Here is a 16882-nt window from a genome sequence, read left to right on the forward strand (position 1 = left end):
ACCACCGTCTGGCTGACCTTGCCACAGTGGCAGCTTTCTTTTCTTGTTAATGTGTCTTTCAACACTCAAACAGGATGTCAGCTATGAGAGAAAGTTCCTGCCCTTTTCCCAGAGCCATTTCCACACCACACAGGAATCCCTGTTACTCTCCAGGGATCAATTGTGCATTGTGGCTTAACTTCAAAATGAAGCAGACACACAATACCTTAAAAGTAAACAAGCGTGCACACACAAACACCAGAAAGATAAGTCATTACACAAATTCTGCCTCTGAATCCTAGCATCTTTTCTCGTTTCTCCATTAGGAAGCTTCAGATGATCCTCTCTGAGTTCAACTCTTTCTAGCAATGAAATATGAAGAGGTGATGATTTCCTCCAAATGAGGAGGACATTAACAATTAAGTGTTAATGCAAACACCGTTAACAGTAATGCAATTATAACCGTATTCCACAAAGGGCAATAGGAAATAATTACTCTGATTCTCAAGTGATAGTTCTAGCAGAATGAGATTCTCAGGCTAAAATTCACTAGGCGGGGCTCTGAAACTCAGAAGCACACCTATAGCTGGAAGGGCCCCTTCTTCCCTGTCGGGATAACCCCATCGGTGCCAGTGTAGGCACTCTCTGGCCGTCTGCTTTTGCTCCTGAAAAATGGCTGCAGTGGGGTTCCTGGGACCACCAACTTGCGGCTCCCGAGGCTGCCGTACTGTCCTGAAAAAGGCTTATCTGAAAAGCCAGAGATGCTGTTTTAAGCCTCCAAGCTGGACCAAAAGCAAATGACATCCAATCATCATTGTATGGCTTCGAAGGATGATGAAGTGTATCCCAGGAAATGTCTAATCTCCAATTACCATATGCATGTCGGCAGTGAGACTGGACCAGAGAGAATGGTATAATAGCAGAGAAACCATTAATGTCTATCTCAGTCTTATTTGATTAAAATTGGAGGACTAAACAGAGGAGCTGATAGAATCAGTCAATTGCTAATGTCTTCTCCTAATGACGCATAGATGGAAGTTGAAAATGTGTCTCAATTCCAGATCAACCCTCGATTTTAGCAGTCCTTCAACAATCCATAAATCCTTCTCCCCTATCATTCATCAAAGATTAACACTGCTAATAATGGATAAAATGAACTTTTTGAAATTTCATTTCTTTATTCCCTGCTCTCTGATGGACATTCACAGAATGATAAAATGGAATCAGGAAAAATATCTTTTTTTGGTCTCTTCAACACAAGCCCATCCGTTAACCAAATCTGCTTTCTTTCTTCACTATCTGCTCAGTGCTACTAGAATCTAACACCATAAGCTCATACAGGCCTTATGTTAAATGTGTGGATTAGCATCATCATCTTCTAGCTGCTCTTCCTTGTTCTCCTTCTCTCCTCCCAATTCACCAAGTCTTCCTGGGAGAAGAATCCACATGACTCCCTGTTCTAAGAGAGCAAATCCAATTCATGCTTGGTCCTTCACATCCTCCATGTTTTGGCCCCACTGACCCTATCCAACCATAACTCCAGGACTCCTCTGTCAACCTGGTCTTCTCACCTGCCTTGTAAACCCCTACCTTTAGGTCTCTGTTGATTCTCCTTTTGCCTACAATTCCCCCATGCCTCCACTGAGCTTTTTTAAAGGTCCTCTTTAAAGCTTCCACCACCTGTTTAGCCCACAAAGAACTGTTTCATTTCTGAGGTCTAGCAGGACTGAGAACATCATTACATTTGAAGCATGTATTTATAGAGATTATCTTCTGTAGATATGGAGCATGATCTCAACTGCATTGCATATTCCTTGGCATTGATGAGGACCAGGTCTCTATCTTCTTTTTTTATCCTTCATTTGGGGGGTACATGATCTACAAATTAAGGCTAGTCGGTTGAGGCTAGAAATATCAATCACCTGATTGAATAATGCAGCCCGGATAACTGATAATGAACTACTTCTACTAATTGGTTAATCCACTTGGAAATTATGGGCAAGGCAATGCTCCTTAGTGATGCTAGACCATGTATTGTGATGACTCATGACAGTATGCTTTCTACCAAAAGGCACCAAAAGGGTGTATTTAGCAATCAGTTCAGATATAAACGGTAACCAATGAAAACAATTTAAAAATTAAAAAATTCAGTACTCTCGTTCACTGCTGGGCATTATATCTACAGGGGATAATTAAGTCAATAATATTATATATCTAGTTCTTGTATGTAGTTGAAGATTTCTCTATCTCTACTGTTTCTGTCAAGATTTAATAAGTGATTTCTGTGTCACGATATTTTAGAAATAACTGCTATAAGATATCCTTGCAGAGAGTCAAAATAAACAGCCCTCACTTTGGACTGGTAATATGAAAGTTCTAGAAATTGTAGGAAAAGCTATAGCCATTCACAGAAAACACATGCACAACCCACACGTCAAAATATAAAATGTAACTGAATAATTTATTACTCCAGAATAAATGTAGCTGTTGAGGGAAACAGAAACAAATTCAATTTTTATGGTGCTCAGAGCTAGTATCACTTACAGTAAGTAATTAGACATCTTGCAGATCTCAGAACTAGTCAAACCAGTACAACACTTGTTTTATCACAATAGAGTAATTTAAAGGCCTATGCTTGCAATGAGTTAAGACCATGCTTCTCTCAGCTACTACAAATAATAATGTTTATAGTATCGGTAATGATAAAAACTCTAACATTTTGGATGTTAAAACCTCCAAAATCAGTAAATGTCTCTTGAGAACATGAGAGTTTCCACATTCCTGGATGCTCATTAGCACCCATCACTCCACAGCTTTCATATTAAAAGCAAGCCCTTGAAGACTTTAGTCCTTAATAAACTCTGCCCAAAGGACATTAGCAAGAAGCATGCATCAGGTGACACGATAGTGCCTCCCAGGACAGGGGGACTTGTCAGATTGTGCAACAGGATCCCACGGACCTGTCTCAATCAAGTTAATTAGAGACATCTGCAACACAGAGATCAAGCCAGGCTAGCCCTGGAAGCTTATTTGCACCAAAAAGGTACAACTCATGTGGGAGGTGAGAGGGCTTGAATGACAAACAGATAGCCATCAGTAATGTGAGCCGGCTCAGTCATCCGAGCACACTCACTGCTGAAATAAAGCTGGTAGGACCAAGGGATGCAAATGTCAAGCTGATGAAAAGGCTCAAGGATATTTGAACAAACCTTTGATATTCTTAGCCCCTATTGGAATCTCAACACTGTAAATGGAGCCCTCTCCATCCCCACCCCCAGCACCTGCTTGAACTCTTCATTCACCTATGCATTACCTCCCCAGGGTCCCTCACACTCATTCCATGGCCCCTGACCACTGTTTTTCTGCAAACAAGTCTGCCCTCTTCCAAGATGTTGTTACTGATGGAGATCTAGCTCAGGGACATGCTGTTTGAAGTTATGGCCTTTGTACAGCTGACACTTTGAAACTTTGCCTCTGGAACTTAACATTCTACAAACCCGAATCTTTGCTCAGGAAAGCCACATCATTCCACCGCGCTGCACTCCAGGCCTGGTTTGTAGCAGGCTGGCTCTACTGAAGTTAGCAGAGTTTGAGTCTTTAAAGTATTTCATTTATCCTCTTTTGTTATGTCATTCTTAAATTCCCCAAAATGATAGCAGCCAGCTTCTCAAGGATTCCACTGATTTGTGTTCATATACTGAGAAGAGATAGGTGTCTTTGCCAATGACACACAGGCTGTTTCCTCTGTTACTGCTAAGGTCTCGTGTTAAAGTTAACTACAGCTCACTGGAGAGGCTGACAGAACTATGCCTAAAGTCAGGAATTGCGGCCATGACAGACTCACTTCTCAAAGCTGAATGAATCTGATAATACAATTAGCTTCGTCATCTATAATTTGGCATGGGATAGATGTCATACCATGACACACTCTTCCAGCCCCGGAACGTGTTTTGATTCAATATTCTAATTTATTAATAATTATGTCTTCATCTGACTTTAACATCCATGTAGTTAACATACCATTTTCATGGTTTAGAGTTCCAGAAAAGACAGTGTCAAATTGTGGCCTATGGACCAGTCTCAGCTCCATATGTGTAGCTTTGGCCAGCACCATGTTTCAGAGTAATCTGAACCAATATGTAGAAATCCAGAGATTTCATATAAAGCATAGAATTGTGCCTTGAAAAGAATTAGAAGATTTGGCACCACTAGCTCCACATCCCTCTTCCACGTAAATATTCTACTAGAGTGGACAAGCAGCCATCTCTTTCAACCGGGTCCTGACTCACCCTGTTCGTATACCAGGCCTGATTTTCTCACTTAGGTATGTGCCTGGTTGCAGTAGCATGTAAATTTGCATCCCACATCAAAGAATCTCTGTGTCGCTTCTCAGAGTTTGCCATGTAATCGATAATATTTTACTGACTGTCTTCTACTTAAAGAAATATTCATTAGCACAGAACAGCCAGAATAGAGTTTTCAAGGATTTCAGACAGTCTGACTTTCAAATTTGAATGTAAAAATTTCCCAGAGGATCAGAAACTCTTGTTGAGTTTTCCTCCAAGCATGACTAATACAATACAGGGAGGTGTTATCATGCAACCATGCATCTCTGCACTGGCAATGAGGAATGGCTCAATTGCAATTTGCCCACCTACAGCATCTTGGGATGGCTTTACCATGTTGGCGAGCCTAAGTCTAGGCCATCAATTTTGTAATAAGATGCCATGCCTGAAGGTATCGAATGCTGGCTAATATAGGGAACACCACTTCCATCTTGTCAAATCTGTTTTGAAATTAAAATTACTGATGTTAGGCCGCCATGTTCCCACCAAGAGTCACTCACTCTGAAGACAGAGAGTAGAGCAGAAACTGTTCCAGAATGATACTGGCTGACCCGGCAGTGGTAGGGAACAAGGAGATGCCATAAAGATTAAAGACAATGTAGACACATGATTTTTCATGGCCATCCTAAGTGAAAAGACAAATTACGGTAAGCCCTCACTGTTCAGGCTACAACCATTTGAAGGCTATTAAATTTCCATAAAAATCACTGCCTATTAGAATACTGCCCCTCGACTAAAATAGTGATTGTGCAATTTGAGGTTACTTCCTGCTTCTACACTATGACTGTACCACACTAAACAAAATTCTGAGCTAAGATCTTTACGTGACCAGGAAATGACGACTAATAAGTTATTAAAGGATGTATCCTCAAGTTACTACCTGTGGCATTTGTAACACGTTCCCCGTTGAACAGAGGTGTCACAGTGGCACGGCGAATAAACAATCCTTTTTTCTCCCTGTAAGTTATACAGTATTACATGTTAATAATTCATTTGTCTTTGTGAATTAACACACTTGATCTTTTCAAACAGGTACCGGTGCAACCTCACCCCACTCTTGTGAGGAGGCTAATCATTTCATACAGTTCACACTTACCCAGCTATCAGTATCACTGAACTCAGCTTGCTAAGTGTGAAACGGCAGATGGTTTATAGTGCTCAGTTATGACCTATGAAAATGTAGCATAGGAAACTACATAAGGGTTTTGGTGGAGGATGGTGGTTTATATGAACTTTACTAGAAACTCAAGAGAAACAAAATGCCATTGCTGTCTGTATCAAAGGATTTGATAAGGATTCTGGGAGAAAAACGAGAAGAGATTTTAAGACTTTCAGTAGCACAATATTTTCAAAGTGCTTCTGAAGTTATTTTAATCAGCTGCATTTCTAAAAGGGGAGCAAAGCCTGAAAAGCCAGTCATAATTTTGAGGGCTGCTTACAGACTATGTCAACAACACTACAACCTTGCATAAGACTTACACGTCTGAAGATAGCTTTGTCTAGGAACTCTGCAACCTTATTACCTATTTCTCATGAGAACATCCCATTTGTACTACCCCAAAGTGAGAAAGCCCTCTGGATTGTTCTACCTAAGATTATACTACTTCAGAGTCTTGAAATACCCAGGCTGAATTGTTTCTGGAGCAATGGGATGTTGTTAATTAATATCAACACTTCCCAGATCCTTTTAAAATGTCTAATGTTAAAATATTTTACAAGCATGAATTTCAAACTGTGTTCATGTTTTTCACAGCATGGCACCTGTTTGAAATGGTATAGTTTGAAAATCAATAAAACATGAGATGGAAGATACCAGGGTGGCTTGAGAGTTTATAAAGAACTACACTCTTGAGAGCAAAACTTGAGTACATAATACTTAGAATGGAAATACATAAACCTTTACATAACTCCCTTATGAAGCATGGATCCAGTGCTGTTTTACTGATAAACAAAGCCATCAACTGGCTTGTTTAGAGTTTCAAAACAGACCTTTATATTCCTGCTGTTTCTCCCCTCCGGTTTAATTAACTATAAAATAAATGAAAATGACCAGTTCAATGAGAATATATGCGTAGAATGGGCGGCAGGAGGGGTGGGTATTTCATTACCTTTCCATCAAGTCCAATTGCTAGAATTTTATGTGCCAGGATTCTTTGCCTATTACTCCCTAAAGAAATGCTTCATTTTTAGTCCATTTAGCTGCGTTTAAAATGTTTATTTACGCACACACACAAACACAGAAACATCCAAACCATGTTGTTACTGTGTACAACAGAGGCATATTCCTTTCATGTTTATTGGATCCTGACTCCATGAAATGATTTGATGTGGTTCACAAATAAGAATCAGACCTAATGAAACCATTAGGTCTTAGACAGCTTAAAACAAAAAAGCCAAATACAAAGAGGATGAGAAGTCAATTACAATGAAAAGTGACTTCAGGTCATACATTTGCGGCTCAGTGTTTGTTTATTTAGCTTGCATTATCACTATGTGTGAGGAGCTGCTGGGCCTGTGCAGTGAACAGGAGAGGCTGTGTGGCAACTGAACACAAAACCTAACTGAGCTTCGAGTCGCTGAAACAAAAAAGGAAACACAGTGTACTACATAGTTTCAAAAGGGAGTAATGGCTTATCAGGAAAGAGAAAATTTTTCTTTTATTAAAATTATTTATTATTATCTATGCCTACAGCACCTGGTCTTCCTGGGTGGTCTCTCATCCAAGAACTAACCAGGCCCGACCTTGCTTCGCTTCCAAGGAAGTTTTTCTTGGTAAGAACCTGAGGATAAATTTAATGACTAAGTCAATGTATATAAAGAAGATATTAAATGAGTATTAAAATGCAGATATCTGTATACCTACTCTTAAGGATTTTTCTTCTCCTAAAATAGATTATGTAATTCCTAATCTTTTGAACTAAACAATAGGAAAACATCTGGAGAAACCCTTATCTTTCTGGACTGTTCATAAGTAGAAATCTAGACCAAAAATTGCATGTGCAACTATAAAAGACCAGAAAGGGCATGTTGGAAATGATCCTTCTTTATATGAGGTATTAATGCTCTAGATAATTTTCTATACCATATTTGTAATTGCCAAAGAATCTCTGGCAATTACATTTATTACAGTACTATTTTTCAGGTGTCTTTTGGTGATACATGTTATAAGTCCTTTTAATTTCCCTATATAATCCTACTTTCTTTTGGGTGGACCTGATAGTAATAAAAGCTACCAGGTGAAAGCTACCTGGCTTGACTAATTTCTGCCTACACAGTCTCCTTTCACAGGATGATTCTCATGTGACTAATCTAGGCCACATGATATGAATGGTATTTTTCTTAAACTTAGGTAAATGTCTCTAGACCTTTAATTACATAGTACTTTATTCGCTAGATTATGCAAATCAATACACCCTAAATCAAATATATACCTACTCTAAAGAGAGTTCCCCTTGGTTTTGAAACTTACTTTAACAAGCTATCAATCAGAGGCTGATTTTAGAGGTAGCATAACTGATTGGTAGCAGTGGGATTTCTGGCCATTTTTAGTGATAATCACTGCAATACAGGAGCAGGTTTTCAAGCCCTAGGAAGGATAAAGCCTGACAAGAAAAAAAAAGAAAAAAATACTGACAAATATAGAACGCTTTGATAGAAATACTACTCATTATGTCATACCTAATAATCCACATGTGCCTCATCACACAGCTGTTTGCTACACCCTGTTGCCAAAGAAAGCTCCTCACTTCTCTTCCTCAGCCAGCGATTAATATGCACATCAAGCACAGTGGCCAGACATCTATGGAGAAAGGACAGACAGGCAGGGGATCTAGGGGCATAAAGACCTAGGCAAGTAATATTCTCAGCATTATTCAGGAATGTTTAGTTGCTTGCTCAAGTTCATCATTAACAAAGGGCCTATTTCCCAAAGGTTTGCACTGTGTAATTAACAGCAACAAACACTGCCCCTGCTCAGGTCAACCTATGGGATTAGTTACAAAGGTTTTGTAAATTTCAGAAGCTATCTACACAGATGTCTGAGAAAAAAACACACAAACACACAGAACAGCATAATGGATGCAGCCACAGCCATTAAGTAGTTTAGGATTTGTGAGACTCAGACAACCAATACATTTTATGGGGGAAGTCATAAAAGTCAGACAGGAAAAAATATATAGCATGAAAGTTGCAAACTTCTAGACAGCATGTAAAAAATGCTGAAAAGTGGCAGGGGCAAAGGAATAAACATACCAACCAGAGCTCATCGGTCTTAATAAATAAGACAGGGTCACCTGAGTTTACTTCTGGAACCAATAGAAGTCCCTTAGTATCTAATCATTTTGTAAAGGATTGAATTTTTTTTCATGCCGTTTACTATTGTCATTAGATTGGATCATGCTTGTTAGTGTGCTTTCTAAAATGAAACTTTCATTTACTTATGGAAGTTTTTATACTTCTCTAAAGCATATATGTTCCAAAACATAATTGTTTCATATGTAATATGTATTAAAATATATAACATATGTGCTCCAAAAGCATATAATTAAGCAATACTAAACTTTCAGTCACAAGAAGTATACTATACTAAAAGAGATACAAATACATGATGATAATTCATACTGATTAAAAGGCCTCGAGTTTTATCATCACATTTTACACTTTAAACATCTTACAGTTTTGTCAATCATATCTCAGTAAAGCTAAAAAAAAAAAATTAAGTCCTCAAATTCAAGGAAGTTATTTTATTTTAGATTTAAAAAATAATTTGTAAGTGAAGGGGTCTGGAATAACAGTGAATAAAAATTAAGGCTAATGCCATCATCTTAACAATGAAATACTCTAGTTTGCAGAGATTTGTTCATGCTTAGTAAACAGCACTGCTCATTTTCTTATGATGGTTATTAGTGTTTAAACAGGCTGGCAACTTTCAATTCAGAAGTCAAAACTATTGTCTTGGTTGCCAACAAAAATAATTAATAAAACACCTCTAACCCCAGGGTAAATATGTAAGCAAGTACATGGTAATGAATAATAAAAATAGCACTTCCTTCTACATCTAGTGCTAATTAAAATCTGATCAGAGTAATAATTGAGCAGTGCCCAGGCTACCCTTGATTTTTCTTGTCAAGTTTCAATTGTTCGACACAAATGCACTGACCTCAATAAATGAAAACATATTAAAAAAAAAAAAAACTAAATTATAGCTACTCTTATTGAGGACAAAAAGTGATCTGCTGTTGCCATGGGGTTTTGAGGTTACAGGAGACACAAGTTTTCTAGGGAGTCACTCAACGCTACTGCTGTTCATGAACTAGAAAGCACCAAGAAAGTCCATGAGACTTCTCTTCATAGGATCCCCCACCAAATTCACAACTCCCTCCCTATACAAATCCTAATTCAAACAAAGAATAATATTACCTAACTATGTACTGAGTGAGTGTGTGCCTAAGAGCTTTACAGGTACTAGCTCAAATCTTTACAGATCCTGGTAAAGTAGGGTTATTATTAGCCCCATCTTACAGATAGGAAAACTAAGTCTCAGAGAATCTGACTCCCAAGGCCCTCATTCATAATTTGTTATACCAAAAAAAAAAAAAAAAGCATACCAGTATATATTTCAAAAAACAAGAAAAAGGAAATAGGGCTTCGAGAGTATAATACTTGCAATCTGAAAGTATTATTTTAGAAAAAAAAAAAGGTAAAATACCCAAATTCGCTTAAACAGTACTGATTTAATTCTATAACGAGATGTCTAAAAAACCTACAGGTGCCTGCTTCTATCAGTTTTTTCAAACATCATTAGAAAATACAGAATACATATTTCCATGTCCAACGTGCCCTACAGATGTGCTTCATATACACAAGGTTCTATTGAAATCAGAAAAGCCAACATATTACTATTTTGCTGTGATTAACGAAATGTACGCTAATGCTCAAATTGAACAATTTTTTCCATGAGTAAACATATGGCTAGAACTGTCTGCATTTTTACCCAGTCAACATTCACTCTATTTAAAATTAAAATCGACCACATTTTGTGTGTACCTCCTTCTTGCCCTACAAAAGGGTACAAAGATATATCAAAGATGCTTTCTACTCCTAAGGAATTAGGTGACAGGGACCAAGAAATGCCGACTATCAAATATCAACTATAATGTGTAGCAGAATATATAAGGCTAGGATTTAATTTTTTAAAAATGTACTGCACCAAGTTACACGTAAAGCACTGTCCTAGGCACTATATGGATATCAAAACTAATGACACAGACTCTGTCTTCTGAAGAATTTTAGTGGAAAAAGGGAGGTGTTCAATAAGCCAGCTATGTGAATACCTGGTTCCCTTCGATAAACGCATAAAAGGCAACAAAACCTTACAGGAGGGCTTCACAGGAGGCTTCTCAAACGCGCCACAAATGAAGGAGAACCAAGTCCGTGAGACACTGGGAAGACTGGGCTTGAGTGGGAGGAGACAAATAGGGAAGAGTGAAGTAGACAAATAAACAAGGGCCAGATTGAAAAGAGCTTTAGATGCTATTAAAAATGAACTGTCTTGACTTTGTTACGACAAGGAGTGATCTTATGTTTTTTAATATATTCAGATTTGTAAGTGGGGGAAGTAACTAATAGCAGGATGGGAGGTGAACAGAAGTCAGGGAAGGCAGCTACAAGACTGTCAGGTAAGTAGTCCAGGAAAAACTGAGGGTTTGCACGAGGGCCAGGTAAGGGGGGTGAAGAGGAGTAAGAGACGGTGGGAAAGCTGACCTCACAGGATGGATGACTGCTTAGAAGTGAGCAAAGGGGAACTTGGAAATGACCAAAATCTGAGTGAAGGGAAGGAGGCGAGAGAGGCTTCAGTGACAAAACAAATGCGAAGTAGGTTTGGCAGACAAGAGAAATAGGTGTGGTGACTGACTTCTTGAGTTTGAGGAGCTGACAAGGGGACATCCTGGAGAGAGTTGTGCATTTAATTAATTCAGCATATATTTATTGAGCTCCTACTAATAGTAGGCACTGTTCTAGCATCTGGTGATATAACGGTTAACAAAACAGACATAAGAGATGTGCAGCAGGCAACAGGGAATTAGCATCTCCTGCTAGCAGGCAAAAGCCAGAAATAAAGACTGAGATGTGTCCAACTGCAAATGAGGAAATCCCATGGTTCTCCTGGATTCTGGAGTGTTTCAAAAAGGGAAAAGACAGGCTACAGCACTGAATGCTGTAGTGGGGTGACAGTGACTGCCTGGTCAATGCATCTGATAATAAGGATGTTGTCAGTTCCTGCCGAGACAGCCTTCTCTGTAGGGCTGGGCTAGGATCCAATGAAGAAGAAATAATAGCAAGGACACCTTTAACACATTTGAAGGTAAAATAGAAAAAGGATGGTATTTTCAGGCATAGTTTTATACCTAGTTCTCTGAGAATGCAGAGAAAGTAGTGATCCCTCCTGACTAGGAGACCTGGGAATGCTTACGGTTTTTGCACAATTATACGCTGGAAGAGAAGCAGAAAAAAGATGATGGAAAGTCGGGGTAAAAACAGTTCATCCACTGTCCTACTATATTTCTAAGTTAAATTTCTATAAAAGATAAAATGTGCTACATTAAAAAAACTTTACTATGCTAGTTTAAATTTAATATACTTATCTGTTACTTGGGGGAAAACTTGGCCTTGGCTGGTCCTCCACTTAAAAATATTCAATTTTAGGACAAGAAAATCTCATTTGAACAAACGCATGAGAAGTTGAAGATGGCGGGCCCCTGGCCCTGCCCTCACCCCTGGCCTTGTCAGCTCCCAGCAAAAATCCAGCTCCTAGGAACCGAATTAAGGACACATCCACTGGATTGGGCCTAACTGTGTTGGGAGCTGCCGGGGTGCTCTGAGCAGCAGCAGGAATTCCTCTGGGCCTTGGCATGACATCATTTGCGCAATGTAGCCTGTGATGGCAGAAAATGAAGCTGGTATTTATACAGGGTATTAGAGGAGGACCCTCCCATGCCAGGCTTAAGATGACAAAATGTCAGCCTCAATCATTTGACAGGCTTTGGTCTTCCTCTGTAACCTCTTTCTTTTTGGCTGCTCTTTTTTTATATACATATGACACTAACAGAAAAATAAATTGAAAAGAGCACTGAGGCAGAGTGTATTTCACGCACTGGTGCCAATGTTTCATATCTCATGAACCTCGGGAAAACAATTCGTAGAACTAATTAGTTTACAGTGTTTAAGCAGCTTGTTCCTCGTCTTTAATCTTCTTTATGTAATACTGTGAACAAAGCCATATTATCTTCTGATTTTTTTATACAGTTTAACAAATATAATCTCCCTTTTCTTTCTAGAGATTACTTCATTTAGACATCAAACTATCCTGCTGCTGTTGTTGTTTTCCTGAGGAGAAAGTATATAAATAGATTTACATCTATTCTCACAGGTCTCATTGGTCTGCCAGATCCACCCAGGCCCCGATCTTCTTTGTTGTCATGGAATCCACCTGGTTTAATTATATTTACAGCTTTCAACCATACCTCACGGCATGTAGGTTTTCCGAAACTCTGTCCATCTTCCTGAATCCCAGCTATCAGTCACATCTAGGTTGCTGTCTCTTTCTCAGATTCTGGATGATGACAAGGCAATGTTGCTTTGCCTGAAACTGAGCACCAGGTCCTGAAGGAATGGAGCCCTGATAAATCTCCCCATAGGTATTTTTATGGCCCACCAAGAGAACATGATTTAAGGGCCCTCACGACCTAAACCCAAGTGAATGGAAAGCAATACATGTGTGCACAAATTAGTCGGGGGGAAAAGCAGCATGAAAGAACAGAAAACTTAACCTGGGAAAGTTTAATCTTAAACTATGGCTCATCAAGCATGACTTTTACGAGAAACTGAAACTTTCTGAGCTTTCCTATTCTAGATAGCTATTTAATTGCTAAGCAGCTATTAGGCTATGACATATTTGTCGAAAACCTGGCAACTGAAATCCAAGAACTGGTTAAGGCTCATGTCGAAATAATTATTTATCTGGTGTGTGATGTGGCACACAATTTACTACTTGCACTACACAAAGAATTTGAAATAGTGTTATTCCTTGAGACCCTCTTCAAGTGGCAGAAAACTTACTTTCGACTTTTATACATTTGAACCTGCATTATTAAAGAAATTTTATAGTCTCAGTAAAACGCAGTACTCGGTGCAGATTTTGATTTTGCTTGCCTGAGAACTGTTTACTGTCCCATGGTACCAATCTGCCTTAAAGTTCACTCTGTCCTTAATTGTCAAGCAGATTCATGGTAACGCCTAATTAGTGCGAAACTGGTAACACAGCTGCGACTCTGCAACTGCTGAACACCTTTAGCATCTCTCTCAAGCTGAGCTCAGGAACTCTCTCTGCTCCCCCACCGAGGTTAATGGTTTCAAAACTTCTGAGAATTATGGAGTAGTTGCTCACAGTGAGAGGGGACGCCTGGATCTCCAAACTACTGCTTCAACTACTAAAGTTGCCAGGTTTCAGCAATGGTACCACAAGAAATGTCTTTCTCACTTCACAGCCTCCAAATCATGTTGAAGGTGAGTCACAATCAATATAGAAGATGTACGTGGATCTAAGGCAATAGATGTTGTGCATGCAGTCCACTGGAATTAGAAGGACTAATCGGAGAGCTGGAGTGATCTCTTGAGAGTTCTTCTGAGTTTAAGATATATGGGTCAATGACACAAACTATATAATTGTCCCATAATTTTACTCTAAGAATATCAGCACTGGAAAACCCAGTGCTGCCACCTTCCTACTGTGTGACTTCAGACAAATTAATTAAGTAGGATGATGGTGAAGGATTACAGAGATAGTGCATCTAGAGCCCAGTGTAGCTAGGTAGGGCACAAGGAAGATGACAGGTCATTATTGTTGTATCAGTTATGATTCTGTTGCATTTGCATCACACTTCTAAGAGACAGTAGTGTGTACAAGCAAATGCAGTAATGACCCAACTGGGGTGTACACAAAAACGGAACTATATCTTAAAAATAAAGGTGCCAAGGAGAACCAAGAAGTAGAAAAATGGAAGCTGAGAGAGAAAAACAAAAAAAGAAAAGAAAAGCAATTTCATGACAAATGGAATGACAAGGCAAAAGAAAAAAAAGGAAAAAGGCAAGAAATAAACATCTAAGAGGAGGGTCTGAATTCTTAATCCTATTCTTTTTCCTTGAACTCCTAGTCGAATACCTTTTCTGCATCTCGACTCTGTACTCTATGGCCCAGTTTTAGCCCAGCTTCAACTTATAGCAATCCCGAGGTAGAAATGAGTAAAAAAAAGTTCCCTCTTAGCTAAGAAGGATGAAAAACATTAAAATGCAAATTCAGTGTAAAAGAGAAAGCCAAGACTATACACACATTTCATAGTAGCAAATTCTCAGACAGAAGTGGAAGCTAGCAAGTAACCCCCTGAGGTGCACTGGTATAATATAAGTGTTTCAAGTTTGTGGGATGACAGATAAACAGCTAGCCCTGCTATTACTGAATGAATCTCTCTTTTTTCAGGGCAGAAAATGCTTGTGGTAGAATTGGGCCTTGAGAAACAGTGAATTGATCTGTTAGCTTTTTGTGTTGGCCCAGAAATAATTATTGCCATATCCACTTCCTATGGATTATGTTCAAAAGCTACAGATACTCACTTATTCTGTCTTTACTGTATTCTATAGGGAACTAATCGGAACTGGGGTTTACTTCACTGACTCTCACTTATTTTAAAAGTCAGGCTTAGTAGGGGAGAAAAAGTCAAAGAGATTGACCAAGAAAGAATGAAATATGCAGTCTGGGTAAGCAAACACTGTTTCAGATAAAGTGCTCCATGGGTCTCGACCTCACCTTCTGCAGAGTATGAATTCATTTCGCAATATTCCTTTCATAAGCGAGATCTTTGTGTGCTTACTTTTAACAGGATGGCAATTGATTTGTTTCCTATTGAACCTCGCCAACTGGATGCTGAAGGGAGGATGGCATATTTAGATGTCCTTAAACTTTCAGATTCACCTTTGTAATGTGCCGAGGCTATGTAACATTCAGGGTAAACGTTGTACAATATTTGCAAGACAGGGACGAGAAATTAGGGTCTCACAGGCAAAATGACATTAAAGCCTTTACAGTAAAACAATCCAACCTCTATTGATTCATTTTAGTCAAATCAAATTCCAATCATATGATGGACATGAAATCCCAAACAAAAAGAAAAATAAATCAAATGATTCCTGAGTGCACGTTACAAGAGCACCTCGGCCTGGACAGAAAAAAGTCAAACCTGCCAAATTCAACCCCATGTGTTTTTGCAAGCACTCGCTTAGCTTACTGGTTTGTCCTTCAGTGTCAGGACCCAGGGAGAGATGATAAAAGTGAAAAAATGTAGAAGATAAAACCCTATCCTTCGGAAATTACAGGGTTAAGGTAGTTAGAGAAACAAGGCACAAGGAATAATAAGATAATTCTAAAGATATGCATAACTGAATAGTAAAGAGTGGGTCAGGCAATATACAAAAATCCTGAGGAAATAAAAAATGACAATAGATTATGGAATGGTAAGGGTTCCTAGAGCTCACCCATCTCCAATTTTTTCTCTGAGCACGAGAGTACTATATCACCTTTCCCTGCCCCACCCCTCCCCATCACTGTGACTTTATAGTTTGGCAGAGTTGAGAGCATAAAAGAAGTCACTTCTGGGTGGGCTGAAAGCAAGACCCTTATGTAGTATTCTCTCACACGGAGGCTCGTGTTGAGATGACAAAGGTGCGCTATTGAAGCAGCCTTATTTTGGCTATATGGAGTTATTGCATGGAGAACAGTTGCCTGCAACAAGAAATGAGCTTTGTTATGCTCCCTGAGATCCTGGGACTGTTTGTTACTGCGGCACAACCTATCTGGTTCTGAAAATTATAGGTATATCAAGGCAGGGAAGACCAAGGGTGAGTAACGCTGAAAAATGCCTATTGGATCCCCTCATTGCCTTTTCCCTTTAGGTTGGAATATTCCAACACTCTGGCCTGCTGTCTCCAAAATCTCTCATTCAAATGTCCTCACTGTTGCCAGAGCATTCTAGGACATCTGTTCGTACCTGTGTTTGAAGCTCCAGGTGGATTTTACTGACACAAAAGATAAGGAACAAACTCCTTAGCATAGGAGTCAAGGTCCATGATCATCTGACTCCCAGATTTAGCTGATGTTATTTTTGCCCTGTACTTCCCCCATGCTATATTCCTGCCACCAGCATCCTGATGGAGCTACATTTTGCTGTGCCTTCATCAACTGCTTCACACTGCTTCTGTCTGTCATGCTCTCCCCTCCCTCTTCTTGGTGAGCCCTTAATCGACTTGTGGCAGCATTGCCCCTTCCCCTGTGAGGCCTTCGTCTCCTCTGTCCTTGCTCAGCACTTTGTGCATTCTGTTACAACACACTGTTCCTTAAAACTTTTTATTTTTAAGGAACTAGATGGTAAGTTGCTCAAGGCAGAGACTGATTCATTTTTGTTTCCCTCAGAGTACTTAGCACAGTATTTGACGAGCAATTGGTATTT

The 16882-nt window shown here is 39.2% G+C and overlaps 1 protein-coding gene across 3 annotated transcripts in view; it reads right to left on the bottom strand.

The window, feature by feature from the left end:
- Window positions 1–16882, bottom strand: part of EFNA5 (ephrin A5) — a 261565-nt gene that overhangs the window by 81217 nt on the left and 163466 nt on the right. The window contains exon 1 of one of the 3 annotated variants that reach the window (XM_039848408.1): window positions 12848–13066. The exons of the other annotated variants lie outside the window; for them this stretch is intronic. Coding sequence (XP_039704342.1) covers window positions 12848–12882 — 35 coding nt within the window. The 5' untranslated portion in view covers window positions 12883–13066. Of the gene's footprint in view, window positions 1–12847; window positions 13067–16882 lie in introns of those variants that run through there. 3 annotated transcript variants of the gene reach the window in all.

This window comes from Pteropus medius, unplaced genomic scaffold (genome assembly GCF_902729225.1).
Source record: "Pteropus medius unplaced genomic scaffold, Ma_sr-lr_union100, whole genome shotgun sequence".
Classification (NCBI taxonomy): Eukaryota; Metazoa; Chordata; class Mammalia; order Chiroptera; family Pteropodidae; genus Pteropus; species Pteropus medius.